Consider the following 25541-nt stretch of genomic DNA (forward strand, 5'->3'; position numbering starts at 1 on the left):
GCTATAAGTTTAAAAGCTGTATCTCAATAACATTATTTCATTGTGTATTGTTTTTATTACACAACTACTTTCCAGATCCTGTAAGTTGTGAAAAGTGCCTGTTTTATACTGCTTTAAAAAAAACTCTTCAGTAACTGGTTTCACTTTAAAGCAATTTCATATATACTGTGGAATGATCATGCAATAGACAGAGCTAAGTAACCTCTCAATCAACGAATCTGGTCAAAGCTCTGCAGTTCCACCTCTTCTGTCATCACTGGTGAATAAACAATTAACCAGAGGCAGATACTTAATGAATGCCCTCAATGATAGGTGCCCCTAACTCATCTGTACAAAAGACAAATTGCACACTTTGCAATCATCTTCAGCCCGAAGCACCTAGCAGATGATCCATTTTACCTTTCTTCTAAGGTCCCCAACATAATAGTGTGTAGTTGTTGGCCAACTTGATTTTATCCATGTGATATCAAGAATGACTGAAGGCACCGGATACAATAAAAGCTGTGGGCCATGATTACATCCCAGATGTGGTACCGAGGACTGTAACTGACAATATTGAAAGTTTCTCCAGTTGAGCCTAATCTGGCCATTTACTGTCGTATCAGTCTCCTACTATTTGTTCACTAGCTAATTGATCCAAGATGTTATGAACAGTGCTAACAAGTAGCATTTATTCATACATGCTCATCAGTACTCAGTCGGAGATTTGTCGTGGCAACCTGGCTGCAGGTCTCATTACGGATAAAGGAATTGGATTCCAGGGGTTAAATTATCATAACAACATCTTTGGATTACCATTGACCAGAAACTTAATTGGTTCAGCCACATGAATACTGTTAATACAAGGGCAGAGCAGAGGTCAGGAACTGTTCACTGCTTAACTCACTTCCCGAAGTCCCCAAAGCCTTTCCTCTATTTACAAGAGCAAGTCGGGAGTGTGATGCTTGCCTGGATTAGTGCAGCACCAACAACTCTCGAGAAGCTCAACGCTATCCAGGACAGAGCAGTTTTCTTGATTTGTACCTATGTAGCACTTTAATTGCCAACTCTCTCCATCTTTCTAAAAGAACATAATTTAGTAAGATGCTTCACCTGTATCTGTTAGGTCAGTAATTGGGAAAAGGAAGAAACTGTTATTTTGTATTTTGACTATACCATTTTTTTAATTGCAGGCATTATGGATCTTCCTGAAGACAGACAGAATAAATTAACGGTGGATCCTAAAAGGTTAATCATGTTGATAATTAAGTATTCAAAATTTCCAACCTAGTTGTGCAGCATGGTTTCATAACTCAAACGAAACTGTAGAGCTTGTGTCTTAAATTATCATTGATCATATAATCCCGCAGCTTTAACCCTGAAATCAAGTGGCATCAGAAGGAAGATCGTCTTATACTAAATATCAAGTTGCAGAATTTTACAGAACATTCATGTAAATTTGATCATTGCAGAGTCATATTCAGGTAAAAGTCAATGAGTGTGTGAATTGCTTAGAAAGAGAATTGTTATCTTTTTGATTTTTATCCGATACTTTGCTTTCAATTGCAGTGCTTCTGTCGGTACTAAATTATATTTGGCAGATTTGGAACTTAAAGGCAGTATTTTAAAGGAAAAGAGCTCATGTGTCATTAAAAATGAAGAACCTGTTATAATACTATTCAAAGAAGAGAAAGGTGAATGGAGCAGTTTGCTGAAATTTAAGGTAATTGTAGTGAAGCAAGTTGCAGACCTTGGAGCAAAATCTATAGCTGAATACCATTTAACATTTCGTTCTTAGTAAAAAAGCTGCCTTGCTTCAGATAGGATAGTACTGTCTCAACAAAAGTACTGTTTCCATTGTTTCAAAATGTGTTTTTTCTGAATTAGCGTTGCCAATTCAGTGCTGCTTTTAAATTTAGTTGAATTTCCATTTAAAAAGTACTTCTATTTATGTCTTTCACCTTCTGTTTTCATTTGAGGAATATAAATATGAATCTCTTTTGAGTGAAAAAGTGATAGATAAAGGAAATGCTTGTAGGATATTCTGTTTGATATAATATACAATGATATAGAACCTGTGGTTATATATCAAACATTGCTAATTATGATGCCCAGAAACATGTTGACATCTTGTCATGAATTTCCTTTTAAAAGTCATTCTTTTCATTGGACCTGTTACAACAAAATTTATTTTATTTTACTTGTGTGTAATTCATAAGCATCAATACGCAAAATATATGAAAGAACTGTATTCTACTCTGCTGCCTGTTGTTAACAGCAAGGATATGACTACAAGTTAAGTGTAAACTGGAGACTGCAGTCTTCTATCTCTTTATTAGAGGCATGGGCTAGGTTTACATTGATTTGATAGGGGTTCGAAAACTGAATTTAATATTGGTGAGAAGAATCATGATATATGGGGAGACAAATATTACTGGAGTAAAAGATAATTTGCAAATCAAAGGTGACAACAAAATGCAAGACTGTCTAAAATGAGCTTGGAGCATTTATAAATAAATCTACAGAGATTGATTAAATGAGGTTTGTAAGGTTCAGATACAAGTGATGGTAAGGACTGTTAAATGGCCATAACACAGACCTAATGCAAAGAAATGTTGAGCTGGAAACTTGACTGCCTTGTAGCTAGGAGTATCAGGAAGGATATGGAAGGAAGAAAAGGGTGGGAAACGGTGGTTTAATAAACTATGTGATACTGGAGAACGATGATGTGCTTAGAGGCCAAAGACAGAGTGGAACAATAAGAGTGGATATTGAGAGGCAAACGTCACTCTCAACTTACATTGGCTCACATCCCTCTGTTTTACCAAGTCAGTTTATTTGTTTGTTTTTCAAAAATTCTTTTGGGAATGTGGGCATCACCAGATCGGCCAGAATTTATTATCTATTCCTAGCTGTTCCTGAAAGGCTAGAGGAAATGCAGTCCATTTACTATAGATACATCCACAATGCCGTGACTGAATGAGTTCCAGGATTTTGACCCAGCAACAGTGAAGGCACATCAATATATTTCAAAGCCAGGATGGTGAATGTCTTGAAGGGGAGCTTGCAGATGGTGGTGTTCCAATGTGTCTGCTGCCCTTGTCCCCCTCAACGGTAGTGTCATGAGTTTGGAGGGTGCTGTCTGAGGAGCACTGATCAGTTTCTGCTGTGCATTTTGTAGATGCTACATACTGCAGCTACTGTGTGTCTGTGCTGGAAGGAGTGAATGCTTCTGGATGTGGTGCCAATCAAGTCAGCTCCTTTGTCCTAGCTGGTGTCAAGTTTCTTGAGTGTTGTTGGAGCCACAGTCTTCCCTCCATCTCACTCCTGACTTGTGCCTTATAGGCAGTGCCTGCTGTAACTCAGGCTGAATGGAGAGACTCTGCATGTGAGTAGAAGGCCATGGGGTGACCTCTTAAGATTTAAAAGTCAATAGGACCACCCACAGAGCAGGGCCCCTGCCATCCAGCTGTAGAAGTCTGCCCTGTATTAGGATGTAATGGGAGGCAGAGGAAGAAGGGAAGAAGAAAGCTGAGTTTATAGAGGTAGCATGAGTACTGTCATTGCAAATGATATATCACTTCTGTTCATATATATATTAACTTTTACTTGAGGTTAAAATATCTGCTATAATGTAATTTCGGTGTTAGACCTAGTGAAGTCATACTCGTGTGAGAGATGAACAACCTCTTCTGACATCTTGAAGATGAAAGATGTTGCAATTGCCAAGCATTGTCTATCAATCGCAATCAATTGACTCCTCAGCTAAAGGTAGTGTCCGAAATCATAGATCGATAAACTTTATTATCTTGGATTCTCCAGCATCTGCCGTTCCCATTATCACTGATACAATTTTAACCCCACTGCGAAGCCTCTTCCAGGGATGCCTAACCTGAAGAAGTTACCCTCCGGACCAACCTCAGGGAATCTCTCTCCCACTGCAACTCTCTTGTCCACCTATCTTCTTTTCTCTCCATCTTCGGTCCGCCTCCCCCCTCTCCCTATTTATTCCAGAACCCTCACCCCATCCCCCTCTCTGATGAAGGGTCTAGGCCCGAAGCGTCAGCTTTTGTGCTCCTGAGATGCTGCTTGGCCTGCTGTGTTCATCCAGCTTTGCACTTCATTATCTTCGATTAAACTTGTGTATCAGCTTTACGAGGAAGTGCCTTGTATTCAAACCTGAGAGGTATACAGAGAGCGGCACAGATGTCCTCTGACCCTCAGCGCAGTGGTCTGCTAAGAATGGCTACACTAAACACTGCTTCTATCAGGTACAACTTTTTACTGGAGTATTTTAAAGCAGCTTAACAGACTACGCACGCTCTGGAGTACTGCAAAGTTACCAAAGATGGATGGGCCTGAAGGAAATTCCTCACCTGGTGACAGATCTCTAAGAGCTGCACCTTAGCTCTATTTGATTTAAGTGTGCTGTCTCACTGCTGTTTTTCTTCATGCAGGGCAATTTGTGTGTAAACACTTCAAGGTGGGACCACCAGAGAATAGCACATGTACAGTCATGTGGACAATGAGACATTTATTCAGCAAATTAAAAGTCAAGCAGGAGCAAAGTTGCTACCAGGAACAGCAATTTCATTAATGTAGTTTTTAATGTAAAATGTGTCTAAAAAATGTGTTTTTTATAAACAGATGAACACAATGCATTTAAAGACTTTAGAGCTTTCTTGCCATTTTTCCTATTCATTTTCGGAGAGTGGTTATGGTTGCATTTATAGCCACAAAAAGTTGATTTTGAACTGCTGTAGGTAAACCCATTAAGCAAGGATTTCCAGGAGTTTGACAAAAATGTTGATGTAGTTCCAAGACAAGACCTAGAGAAGTACTTGTGGGTGGCCATAAGCCTGAAAGTCTGCTTCCTTCATCCTTCCGAGTGCTGGCAAAGGTGTGTTTAAAGGGTATTGTTGAAGGAGCCTTGCTTAAATATTGCAGTGCACCTTGTCAATGGAGATCACTGCTGCCACAATATGCTGGTCAGTAAATAGAGTTGTAGATCAAGCCTTTACTGCCGTCTTACATGTAGTTTGAACAATATGCATGTAGAAAAATGGAAGGTATTCAGTCACATTCCTGATTTGTGCCTTGTGGATTGGCTTTGCCATAGAATTCGTAGCCTCTGATCTGTACACTTGTAACCAGAGCGTTTATATGGCACATCCAGTTAATTTTATGATCAATGGTAACACCCAGTATATTGTTACTGGATGAAATGTATCCAAGGATGTTCAAGGAGATTGAAACAAGCTGAAGTACTGGCAGCGATGTTTCAATCTTCTGTGGGTTTAGGGAGTGGTGCCATGGGACTAAGAATTGAAGTCATTCTGCTCTTGTTCAGAAAAGTTTGTAAAATTTGATCTGAGGTTGCTGATTTCAACTTTGGTGGAGGGAAACGTGTAGCAACAATTACTCAGTAGAATTAATAAGTCACATGGAAAATGTAGTTTAATTTGGAGGAGTCAGCATGGATTTGTTGAGAGAAAATTGTGCCTAACTTGCTGGGGTTTTCAAAGAGTTAACAAGTTTGATGAAGGTAAGGATTTTGTTATAGTGTATGTGGTGCTCTAAAGGCATTTCATACAACAGAGTACAAGAACAGGGAAATTGAACTTGTGTTGGACTCTAGTTAGACTTCAGTTGGAGTATTGTGTACAGTATTAGATGCCACAGGTCACAAAGGATATGAATGCATTGGAGAGAATGCAAATGAGTTTTATGAAAAGGATTCCAGGTTAAGACACTTCAATTATGAAAATAATCCAAAGGAAGAGTAGAAATAACTTGAAGGAACAAAGGTAAAGGAGGACTTGGGACAGAGGTGTAGTATTCATGGCCGATGCTAAAGGGGAGTCAGATCAGGCCACGGCTGGTGGAGCAGTCAGGCCCGACTGAGGAGAGAGTCAGAAGCCGTGGCACCCGCATATTACAGTAATTTTGTAATATGTTGAACTATGTTATATCGGAGTGCCACCATGTTATACATGGATTGCTTTTTATATTATGCAATCTATTGCTTTTATAGTGTAAAACTGATCTTGCAGGACTTTGAATTTGGCACCACGTTTGCAGCAGACCATGCCTTGCAAAGCTGATAGCAGTTTCAAGTAAACAGGTTAGGGTCATTCAAGTTGTCAGGCAAAAAGGCCTGTTTTCAAACCAGATTTTTCTGGACGGCATCCTATTTGATGGTTGCCATCGACTGTGTAAAATTCATGCTTAAGGTGCTGAAGAATTATTACAACCAGAAAAAATTAACAATTACTTAATCAACTGAATACACTTCTGACGAGTAAACCAATCAGGCATGAAATCACATCAGTTATCATTAGGCAAACTTTGTTCATTTTTCCTTTTGTTATTTCCATTTCTCTCTCTCAAACAGTGTGGAAGAGATATACTTAGAAATGGGAAGTGGAGCAGGAATTTGTGTGTGCTGTAAAACGTTATTTTAGATCATCCGTGTCCTCGATTATACCACGTAATTAATCTAAAATCAGTAAAGTAATAGATTTTTGTTTTTATACATCAAATTTGTAACCAAGTGGGAGACAGACGACTTGGTGAACTATAGAGACCACAGTTTTGTTTGTGCTCCTGAGATGCTGCTTGGCCTGCTGTGCTCATCCAGCTCCACACTTTGTTATCTCAGATTCTCCAGCATCTGCAGTTCCCATTATCTCTGCTCACAGTTTTTTTTATTTCCTGTGTTTTTGGATTCTGGTCTAAAAAAGGAAGATGTTGCTTTAAAGCAAGAAGACTTATGAAAAGAGATGGCTATAACTTTATAAATGATATTAAAGCATATTCTGAGTTATATCCAATGTTAGGTTTTTTCCTGGAAAAGTGAAAGCAAAAAAGGTACAGCTGCTTGACACCATTTGAATTGACTCCTGACCAGTGCAACAGTGAACTGCCCAGCCTAAAAAGAGAAAGCATCAAACTCCTGTATGAATGTGCCAGAAGACTCCAGTAATAACTAGTTGTGGATGTGAGTTTGCTCGTTGAGCTGGAAGGTTAGTTTCGTCAGATGTTACCTAGAATGGTGACGAAATGTCTGAAGGCTTCGTCGGAGGCTCACTGATGATGTTACCTAGAATGGTGACGAAATGTCTGAAGGCTTCGTCGGAGGCTCACTGATGATGTTACCTAGAATGGTGACGAAATGTCTGAAGGCTTCATCGGAGGCTCACTGATGGTGTTACCTAGAATGGTGATGAAATGTCTGAAAACTAACTTTCCAGCTCAGTGAGCAAACTCACATCCAGAACCTCAATCTGAGCTGCAAATCTTTTCAAAACTCGCTATAACTAGTTATCTTCTATGCACTGTTCTCTGCGAATTTCTTGCTGAAAGAGAAACAAAACACGTTCAAAGGTAATGCAAGGAGGAATGCTTAACCAGTGGATGAAAAAGGGCATCATTGGACGAACAGCAAAGAAACTGAAAGTAATTAGAAGAAACCAAATACAACCTACTCCTATAGTTCAAACTACAGTCGGTTCTGATACAGCGTGATAGGTCTGTTCTCATGTGATGTCAAGTTGTAAGAAAATTGTGCAATAGCCTGTGCCAACTAAACTACTGGGGCCAGAATTGCATTATAATCAACACAGGTAGGGAAAGCTCATGTTCTACAAATAGTAGTCTAAACTCTTCAATCACGTTAAAGCCAATTTGCATTGAAAAAACACACATTGTTGCAGAACCGGCTATACTTACCAGATTTTTTTCTCCCATTTTTTCTATCTTAAACATCCAAGCCTCGTTTGTCTTTATGTATGTGACAGAGGGAAATTAAGAAGTAGTGTTTAAGTTATAACTATAATTAGTGTTTCATATTTCCTATTTGCTGTTGGTTAAACTGTCATTAACAGTTATTTCCTGGTTAAATATAGAAATCCAGTGAGTATTTTCTTTTAACCTGAGATTCAGTCAAGAAATTTGGATAGTTTTGATAGCTTGACAAAATCTTGTCACATTTGCGATGATTCGCACTATCCTGGCGAGTTGACAGAGTAGACAAATGGTTTACCACTACATCACTTAGGAGTTAATCATTTTGTATCATTTGCCTTCAGCAAATTATGTAGCTGAAATTACAGCATGCAGCAGTTCAAGTAGCATCTGTTGACCCTAAACGATGTTAGTGTTTCAAAAAATGTTAACAGCTTCTCAGTATAAATTCTGCCTGACCTGATTGTTTTCTAGCATTTTCTGTTTATTTCTCTTTTCCAATGGTATTTTCCCCTTGTTACATATCAATCTCGTAGCTCCCATTAAAATACTTCAGAAAGAAGTGTTGTTTGTACTACATTGGTGAAATAGCTTTATTTACAGCATGACTGTGAATCCTTCCTTCATTGAGCTGAGCACTTGCAGCAAAGTACTGAGGACTGCACATAATGAATACTCAGGTTTCCTTTGAAACGGAGAGGCATTTGTTTACTGCATGTCACCAATAATCCTTATTGTATTGATCTCAAATACATTTTTGTTTCAGAATCCAAATGTTACCTTTGATTTCAACTACCTTGAGGAAGTGACAGATGATGTGTCTCTTCCGATTTGGAATGGTAAGATCATTTTAAATAAAAAAAAATTTAAGCTGTATCGTTCAGACATAGGGAAATTAAAGATACAACAATAACGTTAATCGTATTTTAGCATTAATGAAAAGAATAATTTTGCTTTTAACCATGATACCTAACATTAGCCTTTTGCGCATAATTAGAAATTTATTGGATATGTTTCTTTCTCCTACATGCTTCTGCATCTGTGCGGTATCCTGTGACATAATTAAGAGAACCATGACTAACATTTGAGCTGGGATTGATCACATAAAATAAATTTAGTTGTCTCTTCTGAAATCCATTTTAGTTGGTAGAGTCTATGTGGGGTAACGTGGGAGCAAACAAATGCTGCTTGGATTGGAGAACAGTTAGAAGTCATATTTTCCAAGTGTCGTTGTGAGGTTCAGTTTTAATCTTTTGGACTCGAGGGTTAGAAGAAAGCTTTGGTTTTCTGACCATATCACAGTTGGGAGTATTGACAAAGTGTGAATCTTGGGGAAAGAAAGTATCAAGAACACAAGGCTTAACACATGTGTAGACAGACAGAATATGCAATTTACAGTAAACATTCATGCAATATTAAATTTGGAATGAGTGGGGGAGTACAAGATCAAATAAAATAAAGCCAGAGAAAAAGACAAGTTGTTTTTGGTTATCATAAACAGAATTGAAAACAAAATTGCAAGTCTACAAAAACACGAAAAACTGTTTAGGGAGCTACATGATAGTGTAAAAACAGTGCCTTTTATTTTTCTGTAGTCTTAATTGCGGACTAAAATGAGAAAGAAATAGTTTTGTGCACCAAGAATGGTTAGAGAATTATTTCATAAGTTCAGAAAAGATAGAAACAGGAGTAGGCCATTTGGCCCATCAAGCAGCTCTGTCATCCAATAAGATCATGGCTGATGTATCTGCGATCTCACCTCTGCCCACCTGCATTATTGCCATAAACCTTAATACCCCTGCCATGCAAAAATCTGTCCATCTGTTTCTTTCATATATTTGATGAAGGTGCCTCTACTGCTTCCTTGGACAGAGAATTCCATAGATTCGCCACTCTCTAGGAAAAGCAGTTCATCTTCATCTCTGCCCTAAATTCACTCCCTGTAATCTTGAGACTGTCTCCTCGTCCTAGTCTCTCCTACCAGTGGAAACAACTTGCCTGCCTCTATCTTATCTGTACCTTTCATAATTTTATGTTTCAGTAAGATCTCATCTCGTTCTTCTAATCCTAATGAGTACAGTCGCAGGCGGCTCACCTTGTCCTCGTAGGGTAATCCCCTCATCTCCAGAATCAGCCTGGTGAACCTCCTCTGTGCTGCCTCCAAAGCTAGTATATCCTTCCCCGAGTACAGAGATCAGAACTGCACACAGTATTCCAGGTGCAGCCTCACCAGCACCTTGTACAATTACAGCAGAAACTCCTTGCTCTAAAATTCAATCCATCTGGCAATGAAAGCCAACATTTTGTTTGCCTCTCTGATTACTGGTTGTACCTGTAAACCAACTTATAGCGATTCATGCACAAGCACTCCTAAGTGTCTCTACACAACCACATGCTGCAATCTTTCACTATTTATATAGTAATCTGATCTACTAATTTTATTTCCAAAGTGAATGACCTCACATTTTACCAAGATTGTATTCCATCTGCCAGACCCTTCCTCAATCACTTAACCTATCTAAATCTCTCTTCAGACTCTCCACATGCTCTGCACCATTTGCCTTTCCAGTCAGTTTAGTGTCATCAGCAAACTTAGATACGTTATACTCAATATCTTCTTCCGAATTATTTACATATACCATGAACAGTTGAGGGCACAACATTGACCCCTGTTACACTCTGCTTACCACTGATCTCCAACCAGAGAAACACCCATTTATTCCAACTGTCTGCTTTCTGTGGTTAACCAGTCCTGTATCCACGCGAATACATTCCCCTGAACTCCAGGCATTCTTATCCTATAAATGAGTCTTTTATGTGGTACCTTATCGAACATCTTCTGGAAATCCAAGTACACAACATTCACCTGTTCCCCTTTTTCCACCACGACTGTTATAACCTCAAAGAACTCCAGTAAGTTTGTCAAGCACAACCTTCCCTTCCTGAATCCATGCTGCGTCAGCCTGATGGAACCCTTTCTGTCCAGATGTCTTGCTGTTTCTTCCTTAATGATAGTCAGCAAAATGCTTGAGGCTACAGATAGTAAGCTCACTGGCCAGTGGTTGCCTGCCTTTTATTACGTCCATTTTTGAACAGCGGCATGACATTTGCTTGCTTCCAGTCCACTGGGACCTGCCCAGAGTCCAGCAAATTTTGGTAAATTGCCACTAATGCATATACTATAACTTGCTCCATTTCTTTCAACATCCTGAAATGCATTTCAGAGGATCAGGGGAGTTATCTACCTTTAGCCCCTCTAGTTCGTTCAGCACTACCCCGTTAGTGATAACAATTAAACTGAGGTCCTCACCTCCCATCGTATACTTAAAATCATTCTTTGACATGTTAGACACAACTTGCAGTGTGAAGACTGGCACAAAATTGTCATTCAAGGCTTCGGCCATTTTAGCATTGCCCAATATGAATTCCCCTTTCTCTCCCTCCAAGGGATCGATGGCCTCTTTAGCCACCCTTTTTTTTGTTTAAATATGTTTATAAAGACTTTTCCTATCTATTTTTATATTCTGTCTTTGTTCGCATTCATAATCTATCTTTCCTTTCTTTATTGCTTTCCTCATGGTTCTTTGGGAAAACTTTAAAAAACAACAATCTTCCTGTTTCCCACTGCCCTTGGCGACTTTGTTAGCCTGAGCTTTTTAATTGTATGCCTTCCTTTATTTCCTTAGTTACCCAAGGCTGGCTCTTCCTACTCTTGCTACCTTTGTTTTTAACAGGAATATACTTTTATTTAGCACTGTGAAAAATCTCTTTAAAAGTTTTCCACTGCTCCTCAACTGTTCCACCATACAACTTGTGTTCCCAGTCTAGCTTAGCTAACTCCTTCCTCAATCCATTGTAGTTCCCCATGTTTAAGCATTAAACTCTGGTTTTAGATGATACTATTTCACCCTCCATTTGTATCTGAAATTTGATCATTCTGTGATCACTCTTTGAGAGGATCCCTAAGTACGAGATCATTAATTTTACCTGTCTCATTACACAGGATCAGATCTAAGGTTGCACATCCCCTTGTAGGTTTGGTAACATGCTGTTCAAGAAAGCTATCACAGATGAGTTCTGTGAACTCCTGTTCAAGACTGCCTCTACCAACTTGACTTGCCCAATCAATGTGCACATTGAAGTCCCCCATGACTATTGCTGTTCTATTCTTACATGCGTTAAATATTTCTTGATTTATCATCTGTGCCACTGTAGCATTATTACTGGGTGACCTATAAACTACTCCCACCAGCGACGACTTCCCCTTACTATTCCTAATCTCCACCCAGATGGATTCAACATTTTGCTCCTTAGGTCCTATATTATCTCACTATTGCTGTGATCTCATCGTTAATTAAGAGCACTACCCCACCCCCTTACCTTGATACCTATCTTTCCAAATTACCTGAAACTCTTGGATACTTAGTTTCCAGTCATCACCACCCTGCAACCATGTTTCTGTAATGGCAACCAAATCATACATGCACAACAAGTTCATCGACTTTGTTTTGAATACTACAGGCATTCAGATAAAGTGCTGTTATACTTGTCCCTTTAGAATCTAGTAATCTAGTAATTTTTTTGTATTTTGTGATTGATTCTGTCCTCCAATTTTACTTATTGTCTTTTCCAACTTTTGCTCTGGCCTCTGCATCGCTTCCTTCTGCCTTTCTGCATGGACTCCTATCCCCCTGCCATTTTAGTCTGTCCTTCATCACTGTCTCCCTGCTTAATGCATCTACCTTTTATACCAACTACTCCATCTTCTGACCTAAGACTCTGGTTCCCATCCCTCTGGCAACCTATTTTGAAGCCTTCCCAGCAGCTCTAGCAAACCTGCCTGCAAGGATATTAGTCACTCTTGAGTTCAGGTGTAACCCATCTCTTTTGGACAGACCATATCTTCCTCAACAGGGATCCCAGTTGTCCACAAATCTGAAACCCTGCCCCCTGCACCAGCTGTTCAGCCCACATTCATCTGTCATATCTTCCTATTCATGCCCTCGCTAGCATGTGGCGCAGATAGTAGTAGTCCAGAGATTACTACCTTTTGAGGTCCTGTTTTTTAGCCTTGGAAACTTTCATCTTTCATTAAGCTGATGTTGTAAGCTGTGACTTTTAATTGATAAGTCAGAAACCCAGATCAAACTAGCCACCCCCATGCCACATGCAAACGAGTGAAAGCCTCTGGAGAAAGGAGACTAAGAAGCAGCACTCTGACCAGCGCAAGAATCTCAGCAATCCTGCAAACAGGAATGACCGAACTGCCTTCCCAATCTTTCCCTCAGCCTATAACACCAATGATTTATTTATCCGCATGTGTGTGTTTAAAGGGAGTTTATAATGGGAGTAGAGTTTTAATTGGTATGAGGAAAGGATGACAGGCTGTGCGAAAACAAACAATAAAATGTTCTTCAAACATAGTAACAGTAAAAAATTCATGAAGAATAGAATGGGGCCCATAAGAGACAAACAGGGAACCAACCCAGCTCATCCCCGCCTCCCTAACCTGTCCTTCCTCCCACCTATTCCCACCCCCATCTCCTACCTACTAACCTTATCCCACCCCCTTGACCTGTCCATCCCTCCTGGACTGACCTATCTCCTCCCTACCTCCCCACCTACACTCACCTTTACTGGCTCCATCCCTGCCTCTTTGACCAGTCTATCTCCTGTCTACCTATCTTCATCTCTATCCATCTTCTATCTGTTTCTCCCCCTCTCTCCCTATTTATTTCAGAACCGCCTTCCTCTCCCCCACTTCTGAAGAAGGGTCTAGGCCCGAAACATCAGCTTTCCTGCTCCTCTGATGCTGCCTGGTCTGTGTTCATCCAGTTCTGCACCTTGTTATCAGGGAGATGAGTGAATAGTGAGGATGATGCTGAATGACTACACAGAGACATTGACAAGTTGGCTAAATGAGCTGACACCTGGCAGGTGAATTTCAGTGCAGAGGGACATGAGGTAATGTACACCGTTATGCTGTCACCTCTGATGATTCAGACCTGTCTGTGGGACAGGAGATAAGCAGGGATTGTGCTGGTGACTGGGATGTTGTCTGTATTTTGTGATTCTATAAGTCTGACCAACATAGGCTGTTGCTGGACTGCTCTGCCAGTCTGTTCTTCAAACTTTACACAAGCTGGCAAATATTGGTCAGGAGGACTTCACAGAGACAGGGCTCATTTTCATTGTTGTTATCGATGCCTAAGTCAGTACTGGTTGACTTCATCTCGTTCCATTTCTGTCAGGCCATTCAGGGGTATTTAAGAGTCACAGGCCAGATGAGCAGATTTCCTTCCCTAAACAATATTAATGAACCAGATCTTATGATAATTAGCAGTAATTCCATGTTAGCAGTCAGTGCAACAGGTTGAAGTGTGTCTATTTTAATGCAAGAAGTGTCAGAAATAAGGGTGATGAACTTAGAGCATGGATCAGTACTTGGAGCTACAATGTTGTGGCCATTACGAAGACTTGGATAACGCTGGCAGGAATGGTTGTTGGATGTTGCGGGATTTAGATGTTTCAAAAGAAATAGGGTGAGAGATGGAAGAGGAGGGGGAGTGGCATTGCTAATCAGTGATGGCATCAGAACTGCAGAATAGGAGGTCGTCGAGGAGGGTTTGTCCACTGAGTCAGTATGGGTGGAAGTCAGAAACAGGAAAGGAGCAGTCGCTTTCTTGGGAGTTTTCTTTCGACACCTCCCCCCCCCCCCCCCCCCCCCCCCCCCCGACAACCTCCCCCCAGTATCAACAAAGACACCTGAAGAATAAATTGGGAGACAGATTTTGAAAAGATGCAGAAGTAATTGAGTTGTCATGGGTGTCTTCAACTTTCCTAATATCGACTGGATACTCCTTAGTGCAAACAGTTTGGATGGAGCAGATTTTGTCAGCTGTGTCCAGGAAGGAAAGTTTCCTGACTCAACATGCAGATAGGCCAACTAGAGGGGAAGCCATATTGGATTTGGTGCTTGGCAACAAACATGGGCAGTTGTCAGATCTCTTGCTAGGAGAGCATTTTGGTGATAGTGATCACAACTCCCTGACCTTTACTATAGTTATGCAGATGGTATGGGAAAGTATTTAATTGGGGGAGAGGGAATAACAATGCTATTAGGCAAGAACTGCGGAGCATAAATTTGGAACAGATGTTCTCCGGGAAATGCATGACAGAAATGTGGAGGTTATTGAGGGAGCACTTGCTACAAGTGCTGGATAGGTTTGTCCCACTGAGGTAAGGAATGTATGGTAAGGTGAAGGAGTCTTGGATGACAAGACGTGTGAAATATCTAGTCTAGAGGAAGAAGGAAGTTTACTTAAGGTTGAGGAAGCACGGATTGGACAGGGCGATAGAGGGCTACAAGGTAACCAGGAAAGAACTGAAGAATGGACTTAGGAGAGTGAGAACGGGGTATGAAAAAGCCTTGACAGGTAGGATTAAGGAAAACCCCAAGGCGTTCTACACGTACGTGAGAAACGAGGATGGCCAGCGTGAGGGTAGGGCCAATCAGGGATAGTGGAGGGAACTTGTGTGGGGAGTTGGAGGAGGTAGGGGAGGTCTTTAATGAATACTTTGCTTCTATACGGTTGGACAGTGGCAAATATTATTCCCTTGTTGAAGAAAGGGAATAGGGATAATCCTGGGAATTACAGACCAGTCAGTCATATTTCTGTGGTGGGCAAATTATTGGAGAGGATTCAGAGAGATAGTACAAAGAACAAAGAAATCTACAGCACAGGAACAGGCTTTTCGGCCCTCCAAGCCTGCGCCGATCAAGATCCTCTGTCAAACCTGTCATCTATTTTCTAACGGTCTGTGTCCATTTGCTCCCTGCCCGTCCATGTATATGTCCGAATATATCTTAAAAGACGCTAACGTGTCTGCGTCTCACCTCCGCTGGCAACGCGTTCCAGGCACCCACCACCCTCTGTGTAAAGAACTTCCCACGCATATCGCCCTTAACCTTTCCTCCTGTCACTTTGAACTCATGATCCTTAGTAATTGAGTCCGCCACTCTTGGGGGCGGGGGGGGGGGGGGGGGGGCAGCTTTTTGCTATCCACCCTGTCTATACCCCTCATGATTTTGTAGACCTCAATCAGGTCCCCCCTCAATCTCCGTCTTTCTAATGAAAATAATCCTAATCTACTCAACCTGTCTTCATAGCTAGCATCCTCCATACCAGGCAACATCCTGGTGAACCTCCTCTGCACCCTCTCCAAAGCATCCGCATCCTTTTGGTAATGTGGTGACCAGAACTGCACACAGTACTCCAAATGTGGCCGAACCAAAGTCCTATACAACTGCAACATGACCTGCCAACTCTTGTACTCAATATCCCGCCCAATGAAGGAAAGCATGCCATATGCCTTTTTGACCACCCTATTGACCTGCGTTGTCACCTTCAGGGAACAATGGACCTGAACACCCAGATCTCTGTTCATCAATTTTCCCTAGGACTTTTCCATTTACTGTATAGTTCGCCCTTGAATTTGATCTTCCAAAATGCATCACCTCGCATTTGCCCGGATTGAACTCCATCTGCCATTTATCTGCCCAGCTCTCCAGTCTATCTATATTCTGCTGTAATCTCTGACAGTCCCCTTCACTGTCAGCAACTCCACCGATCTTGGTGGTCTGATCAGCAAGTTTGCTGATCAGACCCACCTACACCTTCCTCCAGATCATTTACATATATCACAAACAACAGTGGTCCCAGCACAGATCCCTGTGGAACACCACTGGCCACAGGTCTCCAACTTGAGAAACTCCCTTCTACCACTACCGTCTGTCTCCTGTTGCCTAGCCAGTTTTTTATCCATCTAGCTAGCACACCCTGGACCCCATGTGACTTAACTTTCTCCATCAGCCTGCCATGGGGAACCTTATCAAACGCCTTACTGAAGTCCATGTATATGACATCTACAGCCTTTCCCTCATCAATCAACTTTGTCACCTCCTCAAAGAATTCTATTAAGTTGGTAAGACATGACCTTCCCTGCACAAAACCATGTTGCCTATCACTGATAAGCCCATTTTCTTCCAAATGGGAATAGATCCTATCCCTCATTATCTTCTCCAGTAGCTTCCCTAGCACTGACGTCAGGCTCACCGGTCGATTAATTACTTGGATTATCCTTGCTGCCCTTCTTAAACAAGGGGACAACATTAGCAAGCCTCCAATCCTCCGGGACCTCACCCATGTCTAAGGATGCTGCAAAGATATCTGTTAAGGCCCCGGCTATTTCCCCTCTCGCTTCCCTCAGCAACCTGGGATAGATCCCATCCGGACCTGGGGACTTGTCCACCTTAATGCCTTTTAGGATACCTAGCACTTCCTCCTTCCTTATGTCAACTTGACCTAGAGTAAGCAAACATCTATACCTAACCTCAACATCCATCATGTCCCTCTCCTTGGTGAATACTGATGCAAAGTACTCGTTAAGAATGTCACCCATTTTCTCTGAATCAGCACATAACTTTCCTTCTTTGCCCTTGAGTGGGCCAATCTTTTGTCTAGTTACCCTCTTGCTCTTTATATATGAATAAAAGGCTTTGGGATTTTCCTTAACCATGTTTGCCAGCAATATCTCATGTCCTCTCTTAGCCCTCTTAATCCCTCGTTTCAGATTCGCTCTACATTCCCGATATTCTTGCAAAGCTTCGTCTGTCTTCAGTTGCCTAGACCTCATGTATACTTCCTTTTTTCTCTCGGCTAGTCTCACAATTTCACCTGTCATCCATGGTTCCCTAGCCTTGCCATTTCTATTCCTCATTTTCACAGGAACATCTCTCTCCTGCATGCTAATCAACCTCTCCTTAAAAGCCTCCCACATATCAAATGTGGATTTACCTTCAAACAGTTTCTCCCAATCTACATTCCTCAGATCCTGCTGCATCTTGGTATAGTCGGCCTTCCCCCAGTTTAGTACTCTTCCTTTAGGACCACTCCTGTCCTTAGAACATAGAACAGTACAGCACAGAACAGGCCCTTCAGCCCACAATGTTGTGCCGACCATTGATCCTCATGTATGCACCCTCAAATTTCTGTGACCATGTACATGTCCAGCAGGCTCTTAAATGACCCCAATGACCTTGCTTCCACAACTGCTGCTGGCAACGCATTCCATGCTCTCACAACTCTCTGCGTAAAGAACCTGCCTCTGACATCCCCTCGATACTTTCCACCAACCAGCTTAAAACTATGACCCCTCGTGCTAGCCATTTCTGCCCTGGGAAATAGTCTCTGGCTATCAACTCTATCTATGCCTCTCATTATCTTGTATACCTCAATTAGGTCCCCTCTCCTCCTCCTTTTCTCCAATGAAAAGAGACCGAGCTCAGTCAACCTCTCTTCATAAGATAAGCCCTCCAGTCCAGGCAGCATCCTGGTAAACCTCCTCTGAACCCTCTCCAAAGCATCCACATCTTTCCTATAATAGGGCGCCCAGAACTGGACGCAGTATTCCAAGTGCGGTCTAACCAAAGTTTTATAGAGCTGCAACAAGATCTCACGACTCTTAAACTCAATCCCCCTGTTAATGAAAGCCAAAACACCATATGCTTTCTTAACAACCCTGTCCACTTGGGTGGCCATTTTAAGGGATCTATGTATCTGCACACCAAGATCCCTCTGTTCCTCCACGCTGCCAAGAATCCTATCCTTAATCCTGTACTCAGCTTTCAAATTCGACCTTCCAAAATGCATCACCTCGCATTTATCCAGGTTGAACTCCATCTGCCACCTCTCAGCCCATCTCTGCATCCTGTCAATGTCCCGCTGCAGCCTACAACAGCCCTCTACACTGTCAACGACACCTCCGACCTTTGTGTCGTCTGCAAACTTGCTGACCCATCCTTCAATTCCCTCGTCCAAGTCATTAATAAAAATTACAAACAGTAGAGGCCCAAGGACAGAGCCCTGTGGAACACCACTCACCACTGACTTCCAGGCAGAATATTTTCCTTCTACTACCACTCGCTGTCTTCTGTTGGCCAGCCAATTCTGTATCCAAGCAGCTAAGTTCCCCTGTATCCCATTCCTCCTGACCTTCTGAATGAACCTACCATGGGGAACCTTATCAAATGCCTTACTGAAGTCCATATACACCACATCCACAGCTCGACCCTCATCAACCTTTCTAGTCACATCCTCAAAAAACTCGATAAGGTTTGTAAGGCATGACCTACCCCTCACAAAGCCGTGTTGACTGTATTTGATCAAGCCATGCTCTTCCAGATGGTCATAAATCTTATCCCTCAGAATCCTTTCTAACACCTTGCAGACGACAGACGTGAGACTTACTGGTCTATAATTGCCGGGGATTTCCCTATTTCCTTTCTTGAAGAGAGGAATTACATTTGCCTCTCTCCAGTCCTCAGGTACGACTCCAGTGGAGAGCGAGGATGCAAAGATCTTCGCAAGTGGCGAAGCAATTGCATTTCTCGCTTCCCAAAGCAGCCGAGGACAAATCTGATCCGGGCCTGGCGACTTGTCAATCTTAATGTTTGACAAAATTTTCAGCACATCAGCTTCGTCTATCTCTATCCATTCCAGCATGCACACCTGCTCTTCAAAGGTTTCATTCACTACAAAGTTGGTTTCTTTCGTAAAGACAGAAGCGAAAAACTCATTTAGGGCTTCCCCTACCTCCTCAGGCTCCACACACAAGTTCCCTATGCTATCCCTGATTGGCCCTACTCTTTCTTTGACCATTCTCTTATTCCTCAAGTAAGTGTAAAATGCCTTTGTGTTTTCCCGGATTCCTTCTGCCAAGCCTTTCTCGTGCCCCCTCCTGGCTCTCCTCAGACCATTTTTGAGCTCCTTCCTTGCCTGCATGTAATCCTCTCTAGCTGAACTTGACCCTAGCTTCCTCCACCTTATGTAAGCTACCTTCTTCCTTTTCACTAGAAGCTCCACCGCTCTCGTCATCCAAGGTTCCTTAATCTTACCTTTTCTTGCCTGTCTCAGAGGGACATATTTACTCATCACTCCCAACAACTGTTCCTTAAACCGTCTCCACATGTCTATAGTTCCCTTACCATGGAACAACAGCTCCCAGTCCATGCTTCCTAACTCATGTCTAATCGCATCATAGTTTCCTCTTCCCCAATTAAATATCCTCCCATTCTGCCTAATCCTCTCCTTCTCCATAGCTATGTAGAATGTGAGGCAGTTATGGTCACTATCACCAAAATGCTCTCCCACCACAAGATCTGATACCTGCCCCGGCTCGTTTCCGAGCACCAAGTCTAGAATGGCCTCTCCCCTCGTCAGCCTGTCAACGTACTGCGTTAGGAAACCCTCCTGAACACACCTTACAAAAACAGCTCCATTCAAATCTTCTGCTCGAAGGAGGTTCCAATCAATATTAGGAAAGTTAAAGTCACCCATTACAACAACCCTACTGCGTGCACACTTTTCCAAAATCTGTCGACCTATGCTTTCTTCAATCTCCCTGCTGCTATTGGGGGGCCTGTAGTAAACCCCTAACGAGGTGACTACTCCCTTGCTGTTCCTAATTTCCACCCATACTGACTCAGTAGGCAGATCTTCCTCGACAAAGGAAGCTTCTGTAGCTGTGATACCCTCTCTGATTAGTAGTGCTACACCCTCTCCTCTTTTTCCCCCCTCCCTATTCTTTTTAAATGTTCTAAACCCTGGAACATCCAGCAACCATTCCTGCCCATGAGAAACCCATGTCTCTGTTATGGCCACAACATCATAGCGCCAGGTACTGATCCATGCTCTAAGTTCATCCCTTTTATTCCTGATACTCCTTGCATTAAAGCAAACACACTTTAACCGATCCCTTGGTTCCTTCCCGGGAAAATCCTTCCCACTAGCTGGTCTACCTCTTGCTACTGCCTCACCTGCATCAACGCTCACCTCTGGTATACAGCTCAGGTTCCCACCCCCCTGCCATACTAGTTTAAACCCTCTCGAACTACTCAAGCAAACCTTCCACCCAGGACATTGGTCCCCTTCCAGTTCAGATGCAACCCGTCCTTCTTGTACAGGTCCCACCTTCCCCAGAAGGCATCCCAATTATCAACATATCTGAAGCCCTCCCTCCTACACCAGCTGCGTAGCCACGTGTTCAGCTGCGCCCGCTCCCTGTTCCTCACCTCGCTATCTCGTGGCACCGGTAGTAAACCAGAGAACACTACTCTGTTCGTCCTGCTCTGCAGCTTCCATCCTAACTCCCTGAAATCACTTTTTATATCCTCAAACCTATTACTGGCTATATCATTTGTGCCAATATGTAACACGATTTCTGGCTGTTCACCCTCCCCTTTTAGAACTTTATACACCCGATCGGAGACGTCCCGGACCCTGGCACCAGGGAGGTGACATACCTTCCGGGAATCCCGATCTTGCCCACAAAATCTCCTGTCGATTCCCCTAACTATCGAGTCCCCTACCACGAGTACTTTTCTATTCTGCCCCCTTCCCTTCTTTGCCACAGTGTCAGGCTCAGTGCCAGAGAACTGACTACTATGGCTTTCCTCTGGTAGGTCATCCCCCCCCAGCAGTATCCAAAACGGTATCCTTGTCTATGACTATTGTAAAACTTACAGAATTGTGGTCGCTATTTCCAAAGTAGTCCCCTACTGTAATATCAACCACCTGGCCAGGTTCATTCCCCAACACCAGGTCCAGTATGGCCCCTTCCCGAGTTGGACTACATACATACTGCTCTAGAAAACCCTCCTGGGCACAAGTTACAAATTCTGCTCCGTCTTGACCCCTAACACTGAGTGAATCCCAGTCAATGTTGGGGAAATTAAAACCTCCCATTACCACCACCCTGTTTCTCCTACACCTTTCCATTATCTGTCTACATATTTGTACCTCTATCTCACGCTCGCTGTTGGGAGGCCTGTAGTACAGCCCCAACGTTGTTCCTGCATCCTTGCTGTTTCTGAGTTCTACCCATATTGCCTCACACTGCTTGAGTCCTCCATGGGGGCCTCCTTCAGTGCGGCTGTGATATCGTCTTCGACCATTACTGCAACTCCTCCACCCCTTTACCTCCCGCCCTATCCCGCCTGAAGCATCGATATCCTGAGACAACTAGTTGCCAATCATGCCCTTCCCTCAACCAAGTCTCAGTAATAGCAATAACATCATACTTCCAGGCACCGATCCAAGCCCTAAGCTCATCTGCCTTATCTACTACACTTCTCGCATTAAAACAAATGCACCTCAGACCACCTGTCCCTTTGTGTTCATCATCTGCTCCCCGACTACTATTCCCTTTAGTCACACTGACTCCATTATCTAGTTCCCTACAGGCTTTCATTTCTACCTCTTTTCTGTCCAATATTTCGTTCCCATCCCCCTGCCACATTAGTTTAAACCCTCCCCCACAGCATTAGCAAAAGCACCCCCAAGGACATTGGTTCCAGTCTGGTTTAGGTGTCGACCGTCCAATTTGTAATACTCCCACCTTCCCCAGAATCGGTTCCAATGTCCCAAAAATCTGAAACCCTCCCTCCTACGCCATCTCTCAAGCCACGCATTCATCCTAGCTATTCCTTCATTTCTGCACTGACTAGCACGTGGCACTGGTAGCAATCCTGAGATTACTACCTTTGAGGTCCTACTTTTTAACTTGGCTCCTAACCCCCTAAATTCAGCTTGTAGGACCTCATCCCGTTTCCTGCCGATATCGTTGGTGCCTATATGCACCACGACAACTGGCTGTTCGCCCTCCCCCTTCAGAGTGTTCTGCAGCCGATCATTTATGTAGTATTTATGATTATTTGGAAAAGCACAGTTTGATTAGAAATAGTCAGCATGGCTTTTTGAGGGACAGGTCATGCCTCAAAAGCCTTATTGAATTCTTTGAGGATGTGACAAATCACATTTATGAAAATAGAGCAGTGGATGTGGTGTATTTGGGTTTTAACAAGGCATTTGGTAAGGTTCCCCATTGTAGACTCATTCAGAAAGTAAGAAGGCATAGGATTCAGGGAAATTTGGCTGTCTGGATACAGAACTGGCTGCCCAATAGAAGACTCGATGGTCGTAGATGGAAAATACTCAGCCTGGAGCTCAGTGACCAGTGGTGTTCCACAGGGATCTGTTCTGGGACCTTTGCTCTCTGTAATCTTTATAAATGACTTGGATGAGGAAGTAGAAGGGTGGCTTAGTAAGTTTCCCAATGACACGAAAGTTGCTGGAGTTGTGGATAATGTTGAGGGCTGTTGTAAGTTGCAGTGGGACATTGACAGGATGCAGAGCTGGGCACAGAAGTGGCAGATGGAATTGAATCCAGAAAAGTATGAAGTGATTCATTTGGGAAGGTCGAATTTGAATGCAGAATAGAGGGTTAATGGCAGGATTCTTGGTAGAGTGGAGGAACAAAGGGATCTTGGGGTCAATGTCCACAAATCCCTCAAAGTTCTCATCCACGTTGATAGGGTTGTTAAGAAGGCATGTGGTGTGTCGACTTTCATTGGCAGGGGAATTGTGTTTAAGAGCTGCAAGGTTATGCTGCAGCTCTGTAAAACCCTGGTTAGATCACACTTGGAATATTGTGTTCAGTTTTGGTTGCCTCATTTATAGGAAGTTTGTGGAAGCTTAGAGAGGGTGCAGAGGAGATTCACCAGGTTGCTGCCTGGACTGGATGACAGCTTTTATGAGGAAAGGTTGAGGGAGCTAGGGCTTTTCTCATTGGAGCGAAGAAGGATGAGAGGTGACTTGATTGAGGCGTACACGATGATGAGAGCCATAGATAAAGTGGATAGCCAGAGACTTTTTCCCAGGGCGGAAATGACTATTACAAGGGGGCATAATCTTAAGGTGATGGGAGGAAGGTATAGGGGAGATGTCAGAGGTAGGCTCCTTCCACACAGAGTGGTGTGTGCCTGGAATGCGCTGCCGGCAGTGGTAGTGGAGTCAGATACAATTGGGACATTTAAGTGACTATTGGATAGGCACATGGATGATAGTAAGATGTAGGGTATGCAGGGTGGTTTGAGTAGGATAATAGGTTGGCACAACATTGTACACGAAGGGCCTGTACTGTGCTATACTGTTCTGTGTTCTCTACTGAGACTAGCTTTTAATTCCAGCTTTGATTAATTGCATTTAAATTCCACCTCTGCCTTAGTGGGATTTAAGCCCTTGTCCCCAGAGCATTAGGCTGGGCTGATGGATTACTTGACCAGTGACATGTACCATTGGTCTATGCCCAATAGCGAGCCACTGGGATTACTCCATCAGCAACCCAATGGATTACTGGGTTGATGTCATCTTGTTCAATCCCGATACAAGACTATGTACAACTTTACTTTCTCAGCCTTTAATATCAAAGTACCTAGTATTGTGTCAGAGTACTTGAATTGAACAAATTAAAACATTGTCTTGAAACCGAAGGGGTCGGTCTCAAATTCACACATTGTCGCCGCTCTCTTAGAAGTTAAAGATTTTTCCTTGACAACTGTTCCACCATTGGTTAAGCTTGAGGTATGTTGGTCCAGTTGCGGTTAATGTAAATTGCCTATTAGGATTGTAGTCTTCTATTGTTTGACAATCATATTTACAAATTAGCAGTAAGAATCGGAATAGGAAAAATCTCTGTAAAATCAGATTAGACATCCTTTTGTTCTTTGAATCTATTCAGTGTTTCATTGGAATCCAGGCAGGTTGGTCATTCTTCCTGAGTACCATTAAGTATGAACCATTGCCTGCTTAGATGGGAATGGTTACTGAACAAATACTTAAAGGGTAAATGGATCTTTCGGAAGAGGATGGTATTTGGTTTTGATGATTTTTTTCCTACTTAGATACTTATGCAGTGCCTAGTGACAACTTGTGATTTGCTGTACCTCTCCTAGTAATCCCAGAGTATCTGATGTTTTAAATAACGAACTGTTCTAATTTAAGGTCCGGGAAGGGCTTTGCATTAGAATCCCCAGTACTATTTAAAATGTTTAAATGGTGAGAACAACAGAAAAAAATATTCGTATGCCAAGGAAAGGAATTGTTTTTACACATACAAAATAATATGAATGTCATAAAAATATTATTAGTTAATTTTTCCTCTTAATCTTTGATAGATATTAGGAGAAACAGGAAACCAGTAGTAATGGAGCCCATCATCAATGAATATGATAGTTTTACCAGTGCTAATGATAGTTCTGAAGAAGATTACTAATAATTCAGGTAAATGTCATATTATAAGTTAAATTAAGTATTCTCGTGGGTTTACAGGTCCTGTACATTTTTGCTCCTTAAGTATTCTGTTTGGTCAACATTTAACTATTTGGATAGTTATTATTAAACTGTTTTATTTAATAATCATTGAATTTGCATGACAACAGTTATGTGATGAGTAGGGATGCAACAATACACATTAGTTAAGCTACTTTTGGAATACTGCATGCAATTCTGGTCTACCTTCTATGGGAAGGAAGTTGTGAAACTTGAAAGGGTTCAGAAAAGATTTACAAGGATGTTGTCAGGGCTGGAGCTCTAGGGGGAGGCTGAATAGGCTGGGGCTGTATTTGCTAGAGCATCGGAGGCTAAGGGATAACCTTATAGAGATTTACAAAGTCAGGAGGGGCATGGATAGGATAAATAGCCAAGGTCTTTTGTGTAGACTGGGGGAATTCAAAACCAGAGGGTATAGGTGATAAGAGAGAAATTTATAAGGGACCTAAGGGGCAACTTCTTCATAGAGAGGGTGATGCGTGTATGGAACAAGCTGCCAGAGGTGGCTGGTACGATAACAACATTTAAAAGGCATCTGGATGGGTATATGAATAGGAAGGATTTAGAGGGATATGGGCCAAATGCTGA

General features: G+C 42.4%; 1 protein-coding gene across 1 annotated transcript in view; it reads left to right on the forward strand.

Moving 5' to 3' along the window:
• Positions 1–24897, forward strand: part of tdrd12 (tudor domain containing 12) — a 116274-nt gene extending 91377 nt beyond the window's left edge. Inside the window, exons 33-37 of the mRNA XM_059651532.1 lie at positions 1173–1227; positions 1350–1463; positions 1549–1702; positions 8492–8564; positions 24800–24897. Of these exons, the coding sequence (XP_059507515.1) occupies positions 1173–1227; positions 1350–1463; positions 1549–1702; positions 8492–8564; positions 24800–24897 (494 nt within the window). The remainder of the gene's footprint in view (positions 1–1172; positions 1228–1349; positions 1464–1548; positions 1703–8491; positions 8565–24799) is intronic.
• Positions 24898–25541: the final 644 nt, after the last annotated feature.

Source organism: Stegostoma tigrinum, chromosome 16 (genome assembly GCF_030684315.1).
Source record: "Stegostoma tigrinum isolate sSteTig4 chromosome 16, sSteTig4.hap1, whole genome shotgun sequence".
NCBI lineage: Eukaryota > Metazoa > Chordata > Chondrichthyes > Orectolobiformes > Stegostomatidae > Stegostoma > Stegostoma tigrinum.